Source organism: Palaemon carinicauda, chromosome 31 (assembly GCF_036898095.1).
Source record: "Palaemon carinicauda isolate YSFRI2023 chromosome 31, ASM3689809v2, whole genome shotgun sequence".
Classification (NCBI taxonomy): Eukaryota; Metazoa; Arthropoda; class Malacostraca; order Decapoda; family Palaemonidae; genus Palaemon; species Palaemon carinicauda.
In genome coordinates, this window is record NC_090755.1 from 7,932,526 (window position 1) to 7,953,933 (window position 21,408).

The 21,408-nt window shown below is 35.4% G+C and overlaps 1 protein-coding gene across 8 annotated transcripts in view; it reads right to left on the reverse strand.

Annotated features, from left to right (window-relative positions):
• Nucleotides 1-21,408, reverse strand: part of Not1 (CCR4-NOT transcription complex subunit 1) — a 79,024-nt gene that overhangs the window by 21,256 nt on the left and 36,360 nt on the right. For 3 of the 8 annotated variants that reach the window (XM_068354769.1, XM_068354765.1, XM_068354773.1), the window contains exons 7-27: nucleotides 20,332-20,609; nucleotides 19,373-19,574; nucleotides 19,121-19,258; nucleotides 17,341-17,454; nucleotides 16,420-16,606; nucleotides 16,047-16,245; nucleotides 12,280-12,373; nucleotides 11,064-11,457; nucleotides 10,781-10,902; nucleotides 10,283-10,458; nucleotides 9,974-10,163; nucleotides 7,216-7,500; nucleotides 6,889-7,029; nucleotides 6,421-6,600; nucleotides 6,083-6,250; nucleotides 4,750-4,944; nucleotides 4,490-4,637; nucleotides 4,108-4,358; nucleotides 3,504-3,809; nucleotides 2,950-3,114; nucleotides 2,598-2,834 (exon numbers count right to left, since the gene is read on the reverse strand). In XM_068354769.1, coding sequence (XP_068210870.1) covers nucleotides 2,598-2,834; nucleotides 2,950-3,114; nucleotides 3,504-3,809; nucleotides 4,108-4,358; nucleotides 4,490-4,637; nucleotides 4,750-4,944; nucleotides 6,083-6,250; nucleotides 6,421-6,600; nucleotides 6,889-7,029; nucleotides 7,216-7,500; nucleotides 9,974-10,163; nucleotides 10,283-10,458; nucleotides 10,781-10,902; nucleotides 11,064-11,457; nucleotides 12,280-12,373; nucleotides 16,047-16,245; nucleotides 16,420-16,606; nucleotides 17,341-17,454; nucleotides 19,121-19,258; nucleotides 19,373-19,574; nucleotides 20,332-20,609 — 4,170 coding nt within the window. The remainder of the gene's footprint in view (nucleotides 1-2,597; nucleotides 2,835-2,949; nucleotides 3,115-3,503; nucleotides 3,810-4,107; nucleotides 4,359-4,489; nucleotides 4,638-4,749; nucleotides 4,945-6,082; nucleotides 6,251-6,420; nucleotides 6,601-6,888; nucleotides 7,030-7,215; nucleotides 7,501-9,973; nucleotides 10,164-10,282; nucleotides 10,459-10,780; nucleotides 10,903-11,063; nucleotides 11,458-12,279; nucleotides 12,374-16,046; nucleotides 16,246-16,419; nucleotides 16,607-17,340; nucleotides 17,455-19,120; nucleotides 19,259-19,372; nucleotides 19,575-20,331; nucleotides 20,610-21,408) is intronic. The other 5 variants (XM_068354772.1, XM_068354771.1, XM_068354770.1 and 2 more) reach the window with 4 other exon arrangements.

Below are 21,408 nucleotides of genomic sequence, written 5' to 3' on the forward strand. Positions count from 1 at the left end.
TAAATTGCAGTTTATTGACCTCCCATAATTTGCTTTTGTATACTTTGTGTGACTTTGCAATAATTTTTTCCCTGTGAGCATAACTTTAGTACTCAACCATACCAAAGTTTATCTTTAGGCATTCAACAGTGGAAATAAAAAACAAAACTGAAAATAAGTGAGAGATATGAAGTCCAAAGGATGAAATGCACATTAACATGTAAATGCCCCTCTATGGTTAGAGTCAGCTCTAACAGAGTAGTTATTGTTAAAAGGTTTAAGGGTAAACAGTATGCAGGACTGGAGTGGAATTAAAATTCTGGCAAAGCATGCAACAAGAACATAAAATTTAGAAGGTGAACATAAGAATAGTTAGTTTTTTCCACAAAGAATAAGCTAATGAATACAAATTGGAAATGATGCCCTGGGTTGATGGATTGATCATCATAATTATTTGTTAAATATGAAAGGAGAAAGCAAGTGATAATTGCAAGATTGGAAAGGGCCTAAGTTTGAGAATGCTTTTCGAAATGACAAAATCAAAAGGCTAACAAGTGGAATGCAGCAGTATAATAGTTTAAGTACTATAGAGTCACTGTTCATTGCCTTTTTTGCCTGCACATGAACGATCAATAGGTGTAAAGGAAATATTCCACACGAATGGGCAATGAGAATAATTGTTCTGTAATGACCGAGAAAAGTTAAGTGACTGGGACATCGGAAGAATTAGAACATTACCTAGCACATCGAGGCGTTAAGCCTATTGAAGAATACGTAAAATTACGAGAAACTCAAACCAAGATACAAAAAATTTGTTGTAATCTGTATGTCATCTTTATATTTGAATATAGAAGGGGTAAGACAAAATACTGGTTGTCAATGTTAAGGTTATGAGGTAATGATTCCTAAAACTTGTCCAAATTTTCTCCATGGGTACCAGGATGCGACATAAAAATGTCAAATGAACCTCCCCAGTACCCTAAAAATATCAAAGTCTGTCTACATTGGACCCAGCTTTAGGAAAAGCACTTAAAAGATTTTTACCCTGCGCAACAACATTAGTCAAAATTTTACGGGTGTGGAAGATGTAGTTCAACCATTCTCAATGTTCAAAAAACATGTTAAATATTTAGTTGTTCACACATGCTACAACTACTTTAGCTATGAAAATAAAGTACTATAACAAAGCTATGAAGGATAAGTAGGACACTACAGATGTGTTCTACATGGTCCAGTTGTGATTTTTAAACTGGAGCTACCACCAAGGAGGAAACAATTGACATTGCTCTAAAATTGACTAAAATCAAGTGCTGTATAGTACTAAATTTTCATTAAAAATTTGCTTTAAATGTGCAAACCTGTGAAGATGTCACCTTAACAGTGCTCTCAAGGTTATGAATAGGCAAGGATAACATGCTAATTAAAAGAGCTTCATGCTCCTTTAACATTAGTTTAAATCTGTAAATCTATTATAGTTACGATAGTCAAAATAGCAATTAATTTTACCCATTTCAAATCTGTTTTGTTTGTTTAATAAAAGAAAAAACTTTTCCAACTAAGGAGGCTTAATACATCAGTTACTGGTGTTTTAAATTGTTCAATACCCATAATTACAGGTTAAGCTTGCATATGCCTAGTCCATGCACTATTTAGCTACATAAAACTGGTACAGAAGAACCTCTGATTAAGAGTTTGAATACAAGATATTGGAATACAAGCATAACTATTTAATAAAGTTTGTATTGGATTAAGTGCTGCATCGGCATGAGCAAAAAATTTTGCGTCATACGCAAAAACACAAGTCTAGCGGTGCCGCCCATACACCACTGGGACAGGGTTCACCCAGACAATATTTACCAACAATGAAATGTCTCATTGCCTGCCATTTTGAAAAAAAGGCAGAAGCAATCATTTCTAAATAGACTTCTTATGAAAATTAAGAGTAAAAAAAAACCTGACAAGTCCCCAGAAAGCGTAAATTAAATAATTCAGTTAGTAATAGTGAACGTTGTTGAAGACAGAAATCTCTATATTTTAGTTCTCAGGGAGGGAGATTCCACTTTCAAACTGTAACCTCCTCCTCCTCCTTCTCTCACAAAACTCTTCTGAGTGGAAGTGCAATTTTTTGTTAATTATCAATCTATTCAATACTGATGTTAGGGTTATTTTAAAAACAGTGAAATTCATTCATTTCCTATGGGAGACATTTAGTATATGAGCACTTAAGGGTACGAGCTCGCTCACAGAATAAATTAAAACTCCTAACCCAAGGTACAAAATATGCGAGCGAAAAGTTATACATACTGCTAATATTTTACTTTAATACTGCATTTTATGGTCATCCATAAGTTACAATATTGTTTTAATAGCAACATTTACAATTTCTTGTTAGTTTTTGGTACACTATTTAAAATTTTCTCTCACACCATCTATTTTCTATATGAATCGCTAATACTATACATTAACTTGTCTGTCTTTATAATTTTAGCAATACTTGCCAATTCTCTCTTTAAAGCAACCACATAAAAGTATTACCTACTTCCCATCAAGCATTAATACCTCATGCTTTAACCACTACAGGCAACTTAAATCATAAAACAAAAAAGGATTCAACATACATCACTTACTGAACTAATAGGCACTGGCTTAGGTAAGAACATTGCATCTTGTTCACTGATTGGAAGAAAGCCTGGAATATTCCGTGCAAACTCTTCGTAAACAGCCATTTGTGGTGGTGTCACCCCACCTACTTGAAGACGGATCGGTTCTGGCATGCGTTCCGCTTGGTAAGTAAGAACTATTGGATCACAGTATCTTCTGCCTTCCGTTCGGGCTAATTTACGGGCTTCATAATCCTATAAATTGAACATAAATAATCAACATATATAAATGTATCTTGCTATACTAAAAGTATCTTAAATTTTGTTATTCCATATCTAATAATGAATGTACAGTACTTCCAAAACATACCTGTGCGAGCCTCTTGTCCATCTCCATTACTGCTTTTTCTGATGCAGTTTTTTGAATAAAGGCACAAGCAAGACCAATATTCTCCTGTATAATCAAGGCAGCCATTTCTTCAATTTGGTCTGCTATATCACGATTGTGATTAGACGATTGCAGCTGAGGGCCTTGCTGTAATGTCAGGAGGAAAAATTTAAGAATCTAAAAATTTTAGATGTTTCATTTACTCTACTGACTAGAATTAAATTTGTACAAGATCACACTGTTACACACGTATAGAACTCCCCAGAACATGTTGGCCCGCATCATGAACAAAAGCTTTAGTGGTTAAGTAAACTACTTATAACAGAACAAGGGACACTAAATGATACTTCCTATGCAAACCCGACTTCAAGGATTGAACATAAAAATCTCCTTAGTTTAGTTGAAATATCAAACGATGCTAACAACAGTCCTGTATGCAAAGTAAATCCAATTCAAAATAAAGTTGATATCAAATCAATAAAATTTTTCAACCTCAGTAACAAGAAAAGTATAGTTGAAAAGCATTACAAACTTACCCTGGCATAGACGCTCCATAAACCTTGTTTGAGTCCTTTCCTCATTGAATTGGCTACATAATCTCGAGATGTAATCATGGCCATCGCAGCCGTTAGATTGCGTACCATGTGGTGCGTTGCAGCCCGCATTCGGGACTCGTCTGGATCTAAAGCAAAGTCTTTCTTAATAATTTGTTCACTTGTAGTCATGGCAATTTTGATGCTTCTCTCTATCACAGCTCCAACTATCTCTTGCACAGCTATCTCTATGGCTTGTCGGATAAAGTGTTTAATCTGTGCATTGGATGTGTTCAGTATATTATTAGTCTGGAAAGAAAAGAAAAAGGATGAATACTACATATAGTTACATTATCAATTGTATCGCCCAAAAATACTAAAAAATAATATAAGTTAAATGAAGTATATCACTAAAGCCCTTACAGAGCATAATTGTTCTAAAGCAAACAATGAAAGTGACAATAATACAATATCAACCAAATCTCTGAAAGGCCTCAAATATACATTTTCATTTCTCAATAGAGACGATCACATTCAAAACAGTAATGATGTAAATAGGGCACCGTACAGTAGTTCATCAGAACCAATGAAAGCTGCCATTACTTACAGGAAGTACTGGAATAGATATGTGGGCATCCAAACTCCTGAGAGAGAGTATGTTTATGTCCGAGTATGCAAACCGTGGCTCTGAGGCAGCTTGTTGATGAGATTGGATGGGTGTCGGGGTTGTGGAGGGATGAGGAGGAAGAACTGCTGGTGGAGTGGGAGTGGCACCAACCGAGGAACTCTGGGCAGTTGTAGCATTTGTGTTTATCACTGGTCCTGCTGGAGCGACAGGGGCCCAACTGGTCTTTGCTGCTGAAATGATTGAATTTTGTAATATATAAGTTACAGCAATGTATATAGAATATGTAAAAATTCATCATGTGTATTGCAGATAAGGATTACTAAACTTTTGAAAAATTCCTAAAGCTCGAAAACCAACTTACGCATAAAGGTACTAGTGGGAAAACCTTGCAGAGCTGTGAACAGGGGAGTAGATTCAGCTCTCTTTGGTCCAATAGGGTGGGATAATTGGGGTTTGATGCGTGATATTCGATCCCTGTCATTCAATACATTTCCTGGTTTAAGCTCCTGCTAAGAGAAATTGGTCATTAATAATTTTTTAAGTAAATTTATCATACAGATATAGACAACTGAAACTTTCAAGACTAAAAACCCTGAGTAAACAAAAGTGAAATCAACTAACTTCCAAGTTTATTTCCAGCTTGTTGCACAAGACTTCAATCTCAAACTTCAGGTGAAGTTTCATATCCGGTTCCTTGTGTAGCTCAGCTAGGACATTCATTATTGCCATTGTCCATGGGTTAGGTGACTTGAAAACCCTGCTCTTAGCACAAGATTCCATCACCTTAGCCACGAACGGTATGACATACTGCATCTCCTAGAGGGTTAAAATATAAATAAATTAGTGTACATTCAAAAACTATATGTAAAATATTCAATACACCAATTGATGAAAACAAATTACTGTAACGCTTCTTATATTCGAATAATGAAAATTATTTAGTGAAACATTTGCTTCGTGTCCCATTGTAAATTTTTATGACCTCAATGATATTACAAAGATCCCCAGACTTAATCTCTTATTGACAATAGCAGATCAATTTCAGTGACACTAGTACCACATGGATACCTTACTTTAGGTACTTAAATACCCACCAACCCATAAATTGAGTATCCTACAAGATTGTCAGGGTTTGGATGTGGGCAATAAAAATAAGATTGCAATTTGCATAAAATATTTTTTTGCATTTACAGAGGAGAGATGAAGGGTTGTTGAATGTCCAAGACAGCCTACTTATGGCTGAAAGAAACTAATACATTAAGAGATGATGATATAACTGTTCACCAGAGCAAAGGAGGGAGAGTTCCTGCTGTAGTGGCATAGTCAGTGGTCCAAATTTCAACGACCAAAATGTTTCTCAATTTGAATAAAAATATTAGCCTACTTCATTCATTTTCATCTTTATTAATCAATACTTTACTCTGCAATAGATTCAGAACCCTGAAGCTGTACTAAATACATCTATGACAGTGCTGGAGAAAAACTGTTCAAGACTTAGAAATCCAATGTTAATTGTAGCTGTTTAATTAAACAAAAAAAAATTTAATCTGACATTTTTCTGCAGCAAACACTATCCAAAATAGGGGTTTAATGTGTTCCAAGATATGGAACTATAGATGATTGTTTCATTTTTGTGCTTTTACTCCCAATGTTCTGTTTTCTTAATGAATCATGAAAATATAATCAACCCAGCCTTAATATTACCTAAGTCTATTACTAAAATTCTATGTTTACTCAAGTATTTAAACACACAAAATTTGTTTTATAAGTGTCAAAATGCAAATTTCGTATAAACTAAACCAAAATGCTGCTCAACATAGGAATGTGGCAATATTTATAAGGCACAAAATTACACTACAAATAAGAAGTTGCTATAAAGGGGAAATTATACATGTCCAGAATAAAGTACATCAAGTACTGTACATATAAAACTACGTTTCCAATCTTGCCTCACCTGTAACCCTTTGTTGTAAGATTCAACGAGCAAAGACTTCATGTCAATGTCTGTATGTAAGATTGGTTTATTCTTAGCTAAGGTAAGCATTCCCAACCAATGACCCAAATTCTTCAATAAAGACTTATCGGAGAAATTAGCAGAGGACTTGTCCGACCTTAGAAGAACCTGAAATTTAAAAAGGCAGTTGTATTTAACACGAATTACTTCTATTTATTTGCTGAATCCTGTCACTGCCTTTTATGTGCCAAGACAAACTTTGACCAAACTCAAAAGACCAAAGTATATATTAACAAAAATTCCATTCATACTTTGAAGAGTAATCTTATTTCCCTTACCTTAATATTCCTCAATGACTCCCTACAAACCATAGCGTTGAAATTCGTCATCTTCAGTTGATCAAGAAATAATGAATACAGGGTATGGAAATTATTCTCAATGGACGCTCTTTTCAAGACTAAGTACTGCGCCACCCACATCCAGTACTCTTCACTTACAACCTCCCTGAGTTCTTCACACTGGAATATAATAATGATAACATATTCAATTATTTAACTCCAAGTATCTTAATGCCTAAAAAATACCACATAATTTTTAAACATGTCCAGTGAAATAAAACATCTTGAACTTTTAGGTAAAGTGATCTTTAAATTTAAAAATATGGCTTGCTACTTGAATAGTTGCAATATTCAATATAAACCTAACAGCAAGAGGATAGTTCAACAAAATTTGAAAATAATTTTCTATAAAATCATTATGGCCATTACTGAAACTATATACAAGTAATATCTTGGCTAAAAGTTTACCTTCTGAGGGAGATTCACTTGCGATAGATTATTAAAGATGAAAGCGATCTTATCTTGAATGTGCTCTGGCGGTGGTGTGATTTTTTCTTCTTTCTCTGTTGCAACAAGAAGTGTTTCGATATTTGTCGTCGTCATTGTGGGCTGAGGAGAAATTGAAGAAAAGACAAATAGGTAATAATTGAATTAAGCAAATACTGTGATCTAAAGAAAATTATATTTCCTACCATAAGTTTAATAACTGTCAATCTAAAAACTCTTTGAATTAAAAGAACTCCTAACGTGTAAGTTTGTCATAATACAACCAATAATGATTAATACTTCACCTACCTTTCCTGAACCAACTGCCGCTGAAGCACCGGTAATTGACTGAGGGCGGGTAACGGCCGAGTTGGTGGTAGTTGTGGTAGTTGCTGTCATGGTTTTCACAACGGATGTCACTACTGAGGTAACAGCTGATGAAGGAGGAACACCCACTGTGCTCACAGCTGCTGAAACACTTACAGTGGTTGAAGACGGCGCAGGAGTACTAGGCGACACATTCATGGATGGAGGTAAGACAACACCAGAAGGACGAGATGGTGGTTCTTGTGTCTGAGTGCCATATTTGATGTACTGCAATTGTTAAGCGTAAAATTCAGTCTAACAAGTCTTAAGGTCATTGGTAATCTCAGAAAAATATTTATACATTAAAACAATCCCTAAGATGAACCTGCAGCTCCCCCTTTCATAGCAGGAAAACCAAACTTTGGCACACCTACTATGTAAATTGGCAAAGATCACTCATTCATTAATTAATTTGTCATTTACACTCACAAATTGGATTTCATCTCCTTATTATAATAAATTTACTATATACTAGTCCTAATGGTAAAAAAAAAAAAAAACTATACTCACTAAATGGGTAAACCATTACTCTAAATTCACCATATGTACCGTTATTTCCAATCACACTACGTTGGAACAAATGTCCCACTCCATTTAGCTTGACCCGATATGTGCTACCTCCCAAACAACATTTCTTTGAGCATCTCACTGGTCAACATACAGTAGTTACTCTTAACAAATTACCTTTGCCAGAAAAATCTTTTTATTGGTATCGGTAGTAGGCTGAATGCGATAGCGAGTGATTATCAGGCGAGATGGGGGCCACAGAGGTCACCAGAGGAGAAACTCCTTTGAACCTGGTTTTGATGACATAAGTGAAGGACTGCTGACCAGAGACTAGAAATTTTAATAAGCTTGCCAAATCCTGGTCCTTGACCAGAAAGAAAGATTACTGCTGGAAATTAGGGAACATGCTCTGTGGCAGAGGATCTGAAATCCTAAATTCAGAGATCTAAGGCCTCAAATACCCCTTTAATTTTTTCAGGCACCACTTTTGACAGTAGGGCATGAAGAAATGATGCACTACCAGGACAAGCCCCACAAACCATGAAATAACACTGGTACCAAAAATGTTTACCCTTACCAAATAAGTAGTACCATATCTCTCAGCAACCAAATAGCAGATTTATCTTTAACCTGAGTAACAAAGGGAAAGCTTGACATACTCCAGACTTAAACTTTCAAAAACATTCCAAAGAACTGATCTGCGAGATAAAAATTTGATAAGAGCCCATAAACCTATAACAATCAATATTAGTACCATAATCTTAAACAGAGTAATCCTGTAAATATCTGAAAGTCTTGTAAACAAACACCATCACTGCCATCAGTTTTCCTCCATGGCATGAAACAATATCCATAATAAGAGATGTTACACACCAAGTGTAGAACTTCAGCAATGGTGGCATATACCTGTATACACAAGACAATAAGAGAGGAAATAAAGCCTACATAACTAGGATGGAACCAGACTGTAAGGGACTTCCTTAGATATATGTCAAATGCAAAGGAAGGCAAGTAAATTTTAGGCCTCCTTTGATTCACAAAGTGAAAGATATACCATATAAAGCTCAATGCCATTAATCATAATAAACTCACAAATAGTTTGAGTGGCATTTCAACATTATCTCATGTGATTAACTAGCATAATTTATCTAATTCTACATTTGGAACTGATTAAGCAGTCGGTTACCAGATGTCATGTGCCTTATAACTATTAATCAAATCATAAATCTATGCCTGGCACACTTGATACATCACTCAAACAATGCTCACAAGCCTTCTCAGTAATCATAGAAAAAATAAATTGTTAGTCATTTGTATTTTACCTATCTATACATACGATGCATCCCAGGCAATCACTAAAATACCTGAATTTGATTTGTCATTAGAACTGTCTGAAAAAAACACAATGAGAGAACAGAAAAGACAGAAAAACTATGGCATACCCCAGACAAGATAGTTGGCATAAACCACCAGATTAATTTAAGAAAAGGAAACAGGGAATTTTCTAATTCTAGGGTAGAAGTTACTATTTAAATGATTTTGAGAAAGCACTATGAATATTGGGGGAGTTTTGTAGGAATAATAGATAAAAGAAGATGAAGGCACTCATATCCAGCAAGACGACCATCATAACCAACAGGATAGTTAAAATCCATAAAAAAAAATTAAAAAAGATAATAATCAATGGCTCAAGTAGCTATCTAATACAAGACTGCTCTAGGCAAAGAGAATAAAAGTTTATGTCAGCTATTCAAAGTATTCAAGAGTACATATTGCTGGTTGCTAGGGCTCAGCTAAGGGGCTTTACAGAAAAGTTGGAAGGATGGATTTACCCCACCTGAGCCATATAGACTGCCATGGGGCTACGGAATCCACTCACTGAAAAGGTGTAACGGGGGGGGGGGGGGGGGGGGGGGTAAGTAAGTTTCCGAATTATGTAAAAGTTAATGGATGTTTTACAGCGAGATGCGAGAACGAGTATGAAAGGAGGTAAAATTGATGGATTGAGATATAGCAGTTGGTGGCTGGATATATGTAGCGAACAATCCGAGTAATGCGTACAGTACCCAGTGCACCGCATGAAATACACTGATGGCAGGAAGCCTCAAACGGTGATGGTAGGTCTTAGGTAAAATCCACACTTACTTAAATTACGAAATTAGAATAAATAAAGTTTAAAAACTTATATACTTACCTCTATGAGATGCGGTGGGAATTCGTTAAAGTGTGGTATTGCCATCAAGTGCTGACAGTATCGTGGATATTCTTTAAGACGGCTTCGATATTTATCTAAAGCAACTATACCAAAATAATACATTTTTGATCCATGTGGTTTGTGGAGGGCTTCCATTACAAAGCGAAGGGCAACTCCTAAAGCCATATACCTGTAAAAATCAACATCCATCAAGTGACAACTTCACATTTATAAAAATATGAAAATACAAAGTTAGTTATATGGGAGTGTCAAACACATTTACGTGTAATTTTATATCAGTGTACTTACTCTACTAGGCCTTGTTCAATAATACCCCCGAAAAGTCGTGCTGTAGTAAAAAGTTCTTTGTCAGGGTATGTAGGAAAAAACTTGTACTCTTCAAATAAGTTTCGGAGCATACACGAATATACTTCTCTCTCCCTCTTATTCGTGGAGTCATGAAACTTTTTTAGCATTTCCAATACCTGAAATAAAAAATACATGACGATAAATTAATAACACCTTCATTGCAACAGGTAAATATTTAAACCCAAATATAAACTTGAGCCATGAGTCAGGATTTTTAGTTACAAACACCGGGGGAAAGATATGAAAACCTTTGCACTGATGAAAACAAAACCTCTGTTAAGATGACAGTACTGTAGTTTGGAAAGAATATTTTTATCTACTGTACTTTACTTAAAACTCTGAATTCTTAAGATTGTCCAGTAAGTGAACCCTAACTTTTTTTTTTTGCATTACATGATGTTACAAAAGTACATTATGAAGATGTTACGTGTGATATACCTCTTCAATGGATAAGGTGGGATGAGGAGGATGGTTGTAAATGCGCTGGAAGTAACTGTTTGCTTCATCTTCAACTTCTTTGGTAACGAGTGCAGGCATATCGAAGATTTGGGTAATATCCACTAAAAAACAAGAAATTTAATTTGAAGACATTTTAATAAATCATAGATATATACTTAAAGTTATAATAAAACAGGATATATTGCATAAAATGTTTATTTTATAACTAAAATATTAATGCAAAACTTTAAAATCTTGAAATGAAATATTAAACACCACTTACTTTGTCTCACAGGTGCATTGGTAGGTTGCACAGACTGCGACCTGAGTGTCGATGGGATTATTGATGAAGTAGGCAGTGCTGGAAGTTGCGATCCTACTGGTGGAGGTAGGGTAGGAGGCATCTGCAAGGCAGGTAAACCAATAGCTGCTGTAATGGAAGATAAAGGCGACTGAGATGTCCCTGGTGCAGATAGAGGGCCTAAAGGACGTCCAGGAGAGCCCGGTGCTGTCCCTAGGTTTCCTCCCAAAGGCACTGCAGTTGAGGAAGGAGCTGGAAACATTGTTGAAGCGCCTCCACCAGTAGCGCCAATGCTTAGGTTACCCAAGTTAGAAGTGATACCACCAAGAGTACCTTCGCCCGCTTGACCTGATGCTCCACCCCCCGGGAATCCAATCTGAAAGTTAAAAAATTCTATTATAAAAAATGAATCACAAATTCCTTCAACATGGTTTATGATACTACCAAGAATATACCCTTACAGCTAAGGACGAAAAACTTACATTCATTTAAAACTAAGTTGAATAGTTTAAAAAACAAAGTGACGTAAGCGTGAAGCGCCCAACTTGAGGAGTTCGGTGTCGGAAAACTTGTGACCTAAAGAAATAAAAAGATAACTTGAACTTCTGTGATGAAAATGAGTTAATAAGCAGAAAAACCTTAATATAAACAAAAATTAACCAGAGACTTGATTGAGTTTGTTTGGTGCAGTAATTATCTTACTTCAAACAAGTGATTGTACAATTCTCTCTGGTATAAATTATTTTAATTTTCTGGTTAAAGTACTGTGTGGTCTCCAAGAACTTTCCTGTGTAAGGCTAGAACATAGAATCAAATACAACAAAATCACCATCTCCTCCTGAGCCTATTGACGCAAAGGGCCTCTGTTAGATTTCACTAGTCGTCTCTACCTTGAACTTTTTAAAGAAATACAGTACTTCTCCACTCATCATCTCCTACTTTACACTTATAGTACTCAGCCATGTATGCCAGGGTCTTCCAACTCTTCTAGTGCCTTATGAATCTCAGTTAAAATTTTGGTAAACTAATCTCTCAAGGGGAGTGCGAAGAGCATGCCCAAACCATCTCTCAGACAATTTTACTTATCCTGGCAGGTCAGTTACAGTGTAACAAAGTGAGAGTGCGTTGAAGAAAAGGCTAATGAATACTTTGCCCCTAATATAGAAATACTCAAATATCTTTTAAACATTTCACTCACTTGTTGCTGTGTTCTTGGACGTGGAGTCTGAGTTAACAAACTGCAATGCTGCACCATGTTCATAATAGTCTCTCCCAGCTCCTCAGATACATTCCTGGAAAATACAGGCAACAATTACACTGGAAAAAATCTCAAAACTTTTTTAATAATCTTCTAAAGACTATGCAATGATTTGACAAGCCAGATAATGTCGTCATCTGCCATTTACAATTTCCTATAATATTCTAAGAATGGAAGGGGTTACAATCACCAAACATCTCGCAAGGATATTTATATAAACAAAACACAACCTGCCGTGGATGGCAAACAAACAAGACAACCTCAAAAATATTTTTGTTTGCTCCACAAACAACATTAAACTTATGAGTATAGTAAGGTTCCAATTAGGAGGTTTAAAATGATAGCTTTCCAGTAAATAAAATATATTCATGCAAATCTAATTGCGTACCTTTTCATACTTTAATATTTCCCGGTTTTCTGTGTGTAAGGAGTGGGTTTATGTCAGATTTCCAAGTAAATAATCTAGTATAATTCCCAGCCAGCATTACTGTCAAAACCATGACCAACAAATTGGTGATCCTGCAGTAACCAACGCTCCCCAACATAGACAACACACTATGATACTACCGCTGCTTCCTCAATCTTCCTATCTCCTATCATAACACATTGATTTTTTTGGGAGAAAACTATCTTCACACCATTGTCATGAAAAGCTGACCCCATACACTAATTCCTACAAAAAGACTACACAAATATCAGAATGATTACCCAAGCCAGACACCAAAGTCACATATAAAACTCCAAAGGCCAAAATAAGGTTATCCTTCCTTCAGTATGGCCCTGTCGGAAAATTTCTGGAAACCAGGGGAATAGCATAAGGAGATCAAAAACCCTTCACACGTCTAAAAGCAACTACAACGCTAGTAACGATAAATGCCAATTACACCCAACATGAGGCAACAGATTTAGCGCATGAAATCCCTCATCAAGATAATGTGTAAAACAATCGTGGGAATTCCCAATAAATCCACTATGCCCCTCAAGGATTTCCTACAACTGGTAGATAAGGTTCACCTGGCTCAGACATCGGTAGAACCCACTCAACTTCTAGCAGCAGAGGCCGCCTGACACCTCGCAGTGGAGAAGACACAAACAGCAAGAAGGTTCCCCCGCCACTACTACTACACAGCCAAATGAACAAAAAGTTTATCAAGCATATGTGACACAATGCTAGAGAATTCAGCCCAATAAACCAAATGGCCTTTGGAAATTCCATTGGAGATTCAGGTGCGAGGCTTGAAAAAGCACTCAGCAATGGCTAGAATGGTTGTCTCAAACCAAAGGATGTCTTTCTTTACAGAAACTGTGAAAGTATTTCAAGTGTTTCTACATCACCGATGAAACACCTTGACACTGAATTCCTAGTCAATACTCACACAAGTGAATAGTTTGTCCGAGCGACCCTGAACAGACAACTGAATCCAGCCCGTAACACCCTCCATGTACAGTATTTACACGATACTTGAACCCGAAACCTCCAAGGGGAGTTCCGCGAGAAACCATTTAGTTGGACATTAGTCACTGCAAATTAATTTTTCCAGGACATGGAACAGGTTGGAATCTCTAGAAAATAAAACCAATCCTTGAGAGGCTCAGAGATACGGCAAGTGTGAAAGCCACCCCCCCCCAAAAAAAAGATAGAATTTCTTGGTCATTGAATTAGTTCCTAGGAAAGTCCAGGCCACTATTAATTACTCATGACGAGGAAACAAAGAACTACCGAGAGTTTGATGGAATAATCAATTACTATCAGTTTCTACCAAACCTCGCTATAATCGTGTCTCCCTATTGAGAATGCTTAAAATAAGAAAAAAACTAATTCTGCTGCAATATTAGCATTTCCTCTCTCCAATAAGTCCCTTACACTTACCACTGATGCTAGTAGCAACATGGGAGCAGTACTCATGCAGGATACAGATGATGGCAGCAAATCACTATCGTTTTTATCAGCAAGAAGCTATCTCTAGCAGAACAAAAATACTTCTTTGACAGTAAACTACATGCAGTCTACCAAGACATTCGGCACCACACATGCTCAAGGGACGGCTATTAGTGGTGCAAACTGACCATTAGCTGTTGATCCACACCTTCATAAAGGGAAATTGCTGGTCAGCTCACCAACGGTAGTAACTATCAGAAAATACTAAGTACTCCTGAATCTTCAAGAATCAGAAAGGCTCTTCCAATGTCGCAGACACCCTTTCAAGAAACATCATTAACGCTGTCTAAACCAGGTTATCAAACCACACAGATGACGAAGACCTACAGTGCCTCCGGTAGAAAAGTTGCACCTTGTATTGGAAGGATTTTATCAGAGATATCCAAATACCAGATGTCACTGCCCTACCTTCCATTGGTTTTGGAAATGCTTTTAACCTCAACCCTTCTTTATCCTACCCTTCAGGATCACAAGGCTCACAGAATCTGGGATAGGAGAATTCATGACTACCAATTGCCACCTCACTCATTCACATCGATATTTTAGGAGCTTTGCCCCCTTCAACTGATATGAATACCTTTTCACATTCCTGACATGACAACCAGATGGCTTGAGACAACCCTGTCAAACAGCTGATACAGGAAAGCTGTGCTAAAGCTCTAATTAATTGGATCAGCAAATACCAACTTAGAACATTATCCCAATGGAGTTCCCTTGGCACTTGTCTAGGAACAAAATTAAATCACATGAAGGAATACAACCTAGAAGACAACAGGATGATAGAGCTTCCATTGCTTCCACAAACCAGTGCCCACTGCCAAATATCAGAATGAAAAGTGGAAAAAGGATTTATATTGATCCGATTAGGGACTAACAACCCCCCCCCCCCCCCCCCCCCCGCCAATCAGTGCTTTGTGGGCAGAGGCACTACATATAATCATTAGCAATACCCGTTTAAGCGTTTCATAATTCAATAAACCCACGATCCCTCCAAAGTCAAGCTAAAAAAAAAAGAAAAAAAAAAAACAAAGCTAAGAAATCTTGTGTTCTCGCAAAATTAGAACGAACCATATACATGTTCATAAAAAAAATAGATTCACACTACCAACTCAACCCTTTCACCACCACACTACAGTGATTCAGCCACACTTTTTGGAGGGGCTCAGGAGAGAAAAAGAAAAAATATCCAGCAACTCGCAGCCATATTCTGGTCACCAAAACAAGAACTCCCTTGGATGTCATGAAAATGGACTTACAAAAAACAAGAGTACATTGAAGATATGTCTTTTCTTACAGAAAGTACAGGATTTTGTCATTAAAAACTAAACTAATATCCAACAATGAATATGCTAAGCTCTATATTCAGATGATTGTGATCTTGTAAATAAAATATATTCCAAGTATTCACCACATGTACAAAAAACACCTGGTGTATTTTTTTCGACACAAATATTTCCTGATAATTTTCCTTATGCAATCATTGGCTTAGTGCCAATGTTTGTGTAAATAAACTGGTCCACCTCGGCCAACTTTTCTATTCAAAACATGACCAATATAAACTGGTTCATCTCGGCCAATGTTTCTATTCAAACCATGACCAAAAAAAACACGTTCGTCTTGGCCAAAATTCTATTCTAACTATGACCAATGACATTTCCCACAAAAACCATCAAAACTTCCCTTCTACCTTGTTAGCCAAAGAAAGTATTTCTATAAGCTCATGAATATTTGTTACGACGTCAGCATAAACAATTCCTGAAATACTTACATCACACAAGCATTTAGGCACACAAGTATTGTACCCATCGTCTCTGGAGGAAGCTGCGATGATTTTGGCATTATGTCATCTTTACCACCCATTAGCTGCGGACACCGTTTTTGCAGAAATTTAACACACGACGTTATGAAGGGCTCGCCATGCTCACGAATTTTGTCCGTCAACCATTTGTCCAGTTTCAGGAATTCGCCTATTGATAAGAAAATACTTCAAAATAATGCCCGTAATTTTTCAAAAAACACACTCCAGTTTTTTCTTTATTTTTCCTGTTTTACTAATAGCAACAAAATGTCTTTTAAAAAGGAAACTTATTCTGAGAAAAATAATTGTAATTAAACAATAGTAAAATAACTAGTAAACTTACGTCTATAAGCAAGACAAGCCAAATCAACGACGAATGGAAAAGGCTGGGCATTTAGTAACAGCGAGAGTGCCTTCAAGTCTTGAGCAACATCCAAAATCCTGCCTAACCTTGTCTGATCGTTCTCCACCATCATGTACCACTCTGCCATTGCGTGCATTACTATTTGGCGTACAGTGTTTGTATTATTCTGAAAGAAAAATTAAGTTAAGACTACAAAAACAACTTTTGAAAAGTAAATAAAAATTACAATAAAATTGGTTTGCAGTGAAATACCCTCAGAATTAGCATTCCTTGAATGGCACATTAAACACAGAATTTAGGATATTCTTTTGCTCTATTCCTTCTTCCCAAGGTACAATACTTCTGATAATGCTTCACTTAAAACTCCAACATCTTAATATATTATTTGACTCCAATTGACCTGAAAGATGACTATGATCTCGATAAACTAATTTTCTATCATTGTTGTGATTATATTGTTATTTTCATAACTGTAATTAGAACAGGTCAAGGAATATAATTTCATAAACGAAATGGAGTTACTGTTCAATAAAAATAAATTTCCTCAGGATATTCGATTGATGGACGCTTGATTGAATCAAAGGTACCTCTGATTCAATCCAGTAAATTATGCCTATTGCATTCTTCAGCAGTAGGTACTACATACACCCATAAATATAGAAAAGGTTAAAATATCCTGAATGTTCTAGGGAACACTACCTTCTCAATATCCAACCTTACATTAAGCAATCCTTTTAAAGATTAATGAATCAAGATAACAGTCCTATCATACAAATATAACGTAATTAACTCTCTATAAACATTTAAGGTAACTAAAGAGAAAAATATGGACCCTATACTGTCAAGATTTAGGAACATTTCAAATGCTATACCACAACTGTAGGAATTAAAACAGCTTACCTGAGTATGCCATGCATTGTGTAAAATAATAGCTGCATTTGGATGATTCCCCAAGAAGATAGGTATTAGTGAGGCAATTAAATCTTGGCGCAAAATTGTGTACGGAAATGTTGCCTGGGGAAAAGAAAAAACAGTTTAGTCGTTCTCAACATATTAGGATTTTCTCATGTTAAAACTAACCTAAAGGATACAATAGTTATTTGTTGTCACAGTATAATCTGCACTTCATGTTGGATGTATTGTTTTAAAATTTATAAATACACTAGTTTTAAGATTCATAAAAAGTTCTAAAATGTTTTAAAATTATAAAACATTACTGGTAAATTTGGTAAGGGGGTATCCTTCTTACAAGCATTAACCCAAGCCACTATGCTCTCTGCATTTATTGCATCTATTCTTTCTATTTCTTTCCCAACTTATTTTCTACTTTATGATACAATTTTTACTATATCCAGAACCCCTTCTTTTTCAGGTGGGTTTATCTAAATTTATATGTTCTTTTCTTTTATATCTCTTTGATTTGGGCACATTTTATACAAAGGGGATTCACTAAGTTCCTCCACATGATGCATCCATTTGAAATGGTCATCTCCTTGTAGTGTTATTTAAACTTTGAATACTATACTACTACTATCATACTATAATAAAGACATGACCTTGTCACAAATAAAATTTAAAGTACAGCAATCGTTTATGAAGATGCAAAGCTCAATCTCCAACAGACTATTTCTTATGAGAAAAGATGTCAGGTTCACTTAATGCTAACTTATCAAGTAACAAACTTGAAACAAATATATACAAATCTTCGAAAACTAAAATATGAATTCCCCACAAAAGAAAATGGATCTATAGTTATAATGATAAATAAAAAAAAAATACTGCCCATTCACAATGAGCCTACATTATCACTTTTGTTTTAGAAAGTAGAATGCTATATTTAGTTTACAAAAACTAGTTGATTAACCCTTCGACGTACTGTTCATGCACTTGCATAGATTTTGCCACAACCGGGATCACCAGAAGACTAAGATTTTGTATTAAAGGTAATTTTAGTTTGATTAGCAATTTCATACTCTTCTTTCCCCATTTACAGATTTTGATTTACTTTTACCTCTCTGCTTATATTAGCATGACAAAATCCATACAACCATGCCTCACAGACCAGGTTAAACAATATAATAACCTGTCCCACATGAGAACTTTATTCAAAGCCAAAGTCAAACCAATCAAAATAATTTTTATTCAGTCCCTTATTGATAAACAAGAAAAATAAAGGTTATAGGAATAAAAATATGAAAATTAGAGAATGGCAAGGTTTCCAAAAAGTAAGTCTAAAGTGTTTTAAAATTCCTTAAAACACATATAGTGTGGTACTTGTCATACAGAAATAAATGTACTCTGGGATATGAAAGGATCACAAATATGGGCTTGATATGAATATTGGGTTTCAGATGGAATAATCAACTTCAGATTTAAACTGAATTATTTAATTTTCCTTTTTGTGAAAAGCTGCATACTTTTTATAATAGAAAATTAAGTTATTTTATTTGTACTCTGTGTGCGAATAGCCATATTATATGAAGTGCTCAATCAAACACTTTACCAGGTATTCAAGTAACAAATTGAAGCTCAATTAAGACCAGCCTAGATTATTTTTCATAAGAGATAAGGAAAAAACTACAGTACTAAATTCATGGAAACGTTCAACTTATATATACTGTATTATAGACTACATGCAAAAGAAAAAAGTACAAGTTCAAAAACATGTAATGCATCTCACCTGAACTAAACCTAAGACCAAAATATCTGGACAATGCTGAATAGGAAATTTAAAGAGTTCTTTGACTAATGCATAGTGGCCCGCTTCTCCAAGGTACAACAGTGTTTCCAATAACTGCATTGACCTCCACGTTGCAATCTGATAAAAGAATGAAAACATTTCACCTTCGATTAAACAATACTTAATTTACCACCATTAACTACTTTATTTACACATTTAGATAATGACCATGCTGACACACACACGTCTTACCTCTTTATTATCTAAATCAGGTAAACTTTTAAGGCAATCTGTAGCCACTAGCACACATGGGTAATCTGTGAAACAAAATATTTCCGGGCTTTTGAGGATCTCTGTAAAAATACTGAGTTGCTCTTCGCTATTCTTCCACTGCATATAAAAACAATCCACTGGGAACACTTCTTGCCGCACACCTTGTCCTTGAAGTAATGACCTAAAACAAAGTAAAACACCATATAACAACATCTAATCTTGAGAAAATGACTTGTTGGTACAGCTGGCTTCATTAATTCTGGTAAACTTCACTGGAAATTAAGGAGACGTTTGAAGTCGTACATTGATACAGGTAACTGTGTCTAGAAAGAGAATTGATTGGCAACGCTGATTGTAAAACCAAGTCACAAAACTTGTATACATGTGATCAAAAGTAGTGTTTTTATTAATATTACAAAGTGCTTTTATGCAAATAAAGATAATGTTTTGTACAGTACTTCATAAAATTAATCAAAATTACTTTGCTCACCTTTTTACAAGCACAGCAACTGTTTTACAATCGGTATTGCCAACAGTTTCTCTTTTGTTAAATACAACGCTACCCGTTACAATGCATAGCTGTAAGAAGCCTACTTACCTTCACATAAAATGTACCAGGATTAATGAGACCAACTGTACAATCACTTATGTCAAGAGCTTGCAAACATTACCCATTCAGCAATTAGTTACTGAAAATCAATAACAATGAATCATTACTGATCTCAATCCCAGCAAGCAATATCTAATGATTAATTTTTTAAAGTGAACCCAGCCAATAACATACATAATACAGTAACCATAATGCAATGTTGTGGACACAGGAAAATATCTTTCTTTGCTAGAATCAGTTTTGTGTCCATCTACCATACATTGTCAAGAAAAATATTTCTATTTTGTCTCTGAAATTTTAGCAATAAGGAAAAATTAAGAAAAATTACCTGAGAGCAGTGATAAGAAGTTTTAAACCTTGTCTGTCTTTCACCAAAAAGCCTTTGTGATCTAACTTTGCAAAGACATCCTTCAGGTTCAAACTTGGTACCACTTCAAGAAGTGCTTTTACAAACACTTCAACATTCCATCCATGAGGTCCAGCGAGATTGCCTGTGCCACTTAAATTCGATTCATTCCCACTGACTGGTTGAGATTGATTGTTGGAAGATTTATCCTTGTTATCACTCCACAAAGAGCTTGGTGAATTCAAGTTTTGAAGTCCAATCTGTAGAAATTTAATGATCACAATCAGTCAACTATATAATGAGTCGATGAAAAAAGTAAAATTGCTAAATTTTCACAGTGTACATGTTCCATACACAATGACTTTCCTTCTCTAATACCATTACACTATGTAAATACTTCATTGACCATTATCCTTCACATCTGTACTATTGGATCATTTACATATATTTTTATGACTGGAAATGGATAACAAAAACAAATAAATATGGAACTTGAAAAGGAAAGGCACACCTTATGGGTAAACTGTTTGATAGTATGGAAAAGTGTAAAACTTAATATACCTAATTCTTGTTTCCCTGAAAATTAAAGAACTAGTTTGACAAAGACTGTTGAAGATAATCTTTTACTGAACCCTGATACTAATGGAGGCATAAATCAAAATCAATGATGATTTTTATATTTTTCGTTGATAAAACCGATTATTTCTTTCAACCTCTTCGTAACACTCATCAGTAAATGTAGTTATGGTACCTCAATTCTTGTTGCTTAAATATTGCAACTTCTTAAATTTAGGCTTTTCAATTTTTGTTGATAAAATTATCAAATGTCCTAACAGCAAACAACTATCCATTTCAAATTTTGCAGTTGAGCCCTTGTAAAGGCAATGTACAAGTGTCAGACTCCTCTTTTGATTTAAAGTTTTGAAGGAACCCATATCATCTAGTAATGAAGTAAGAGAGAGAGGTAAATTTTCTAGTATTTCTTCTAATTATTAATATGTTATTTTTATTAATAAAATAAATTTTTTAATATACTTACCCGGTGATTATGTAAGCTGC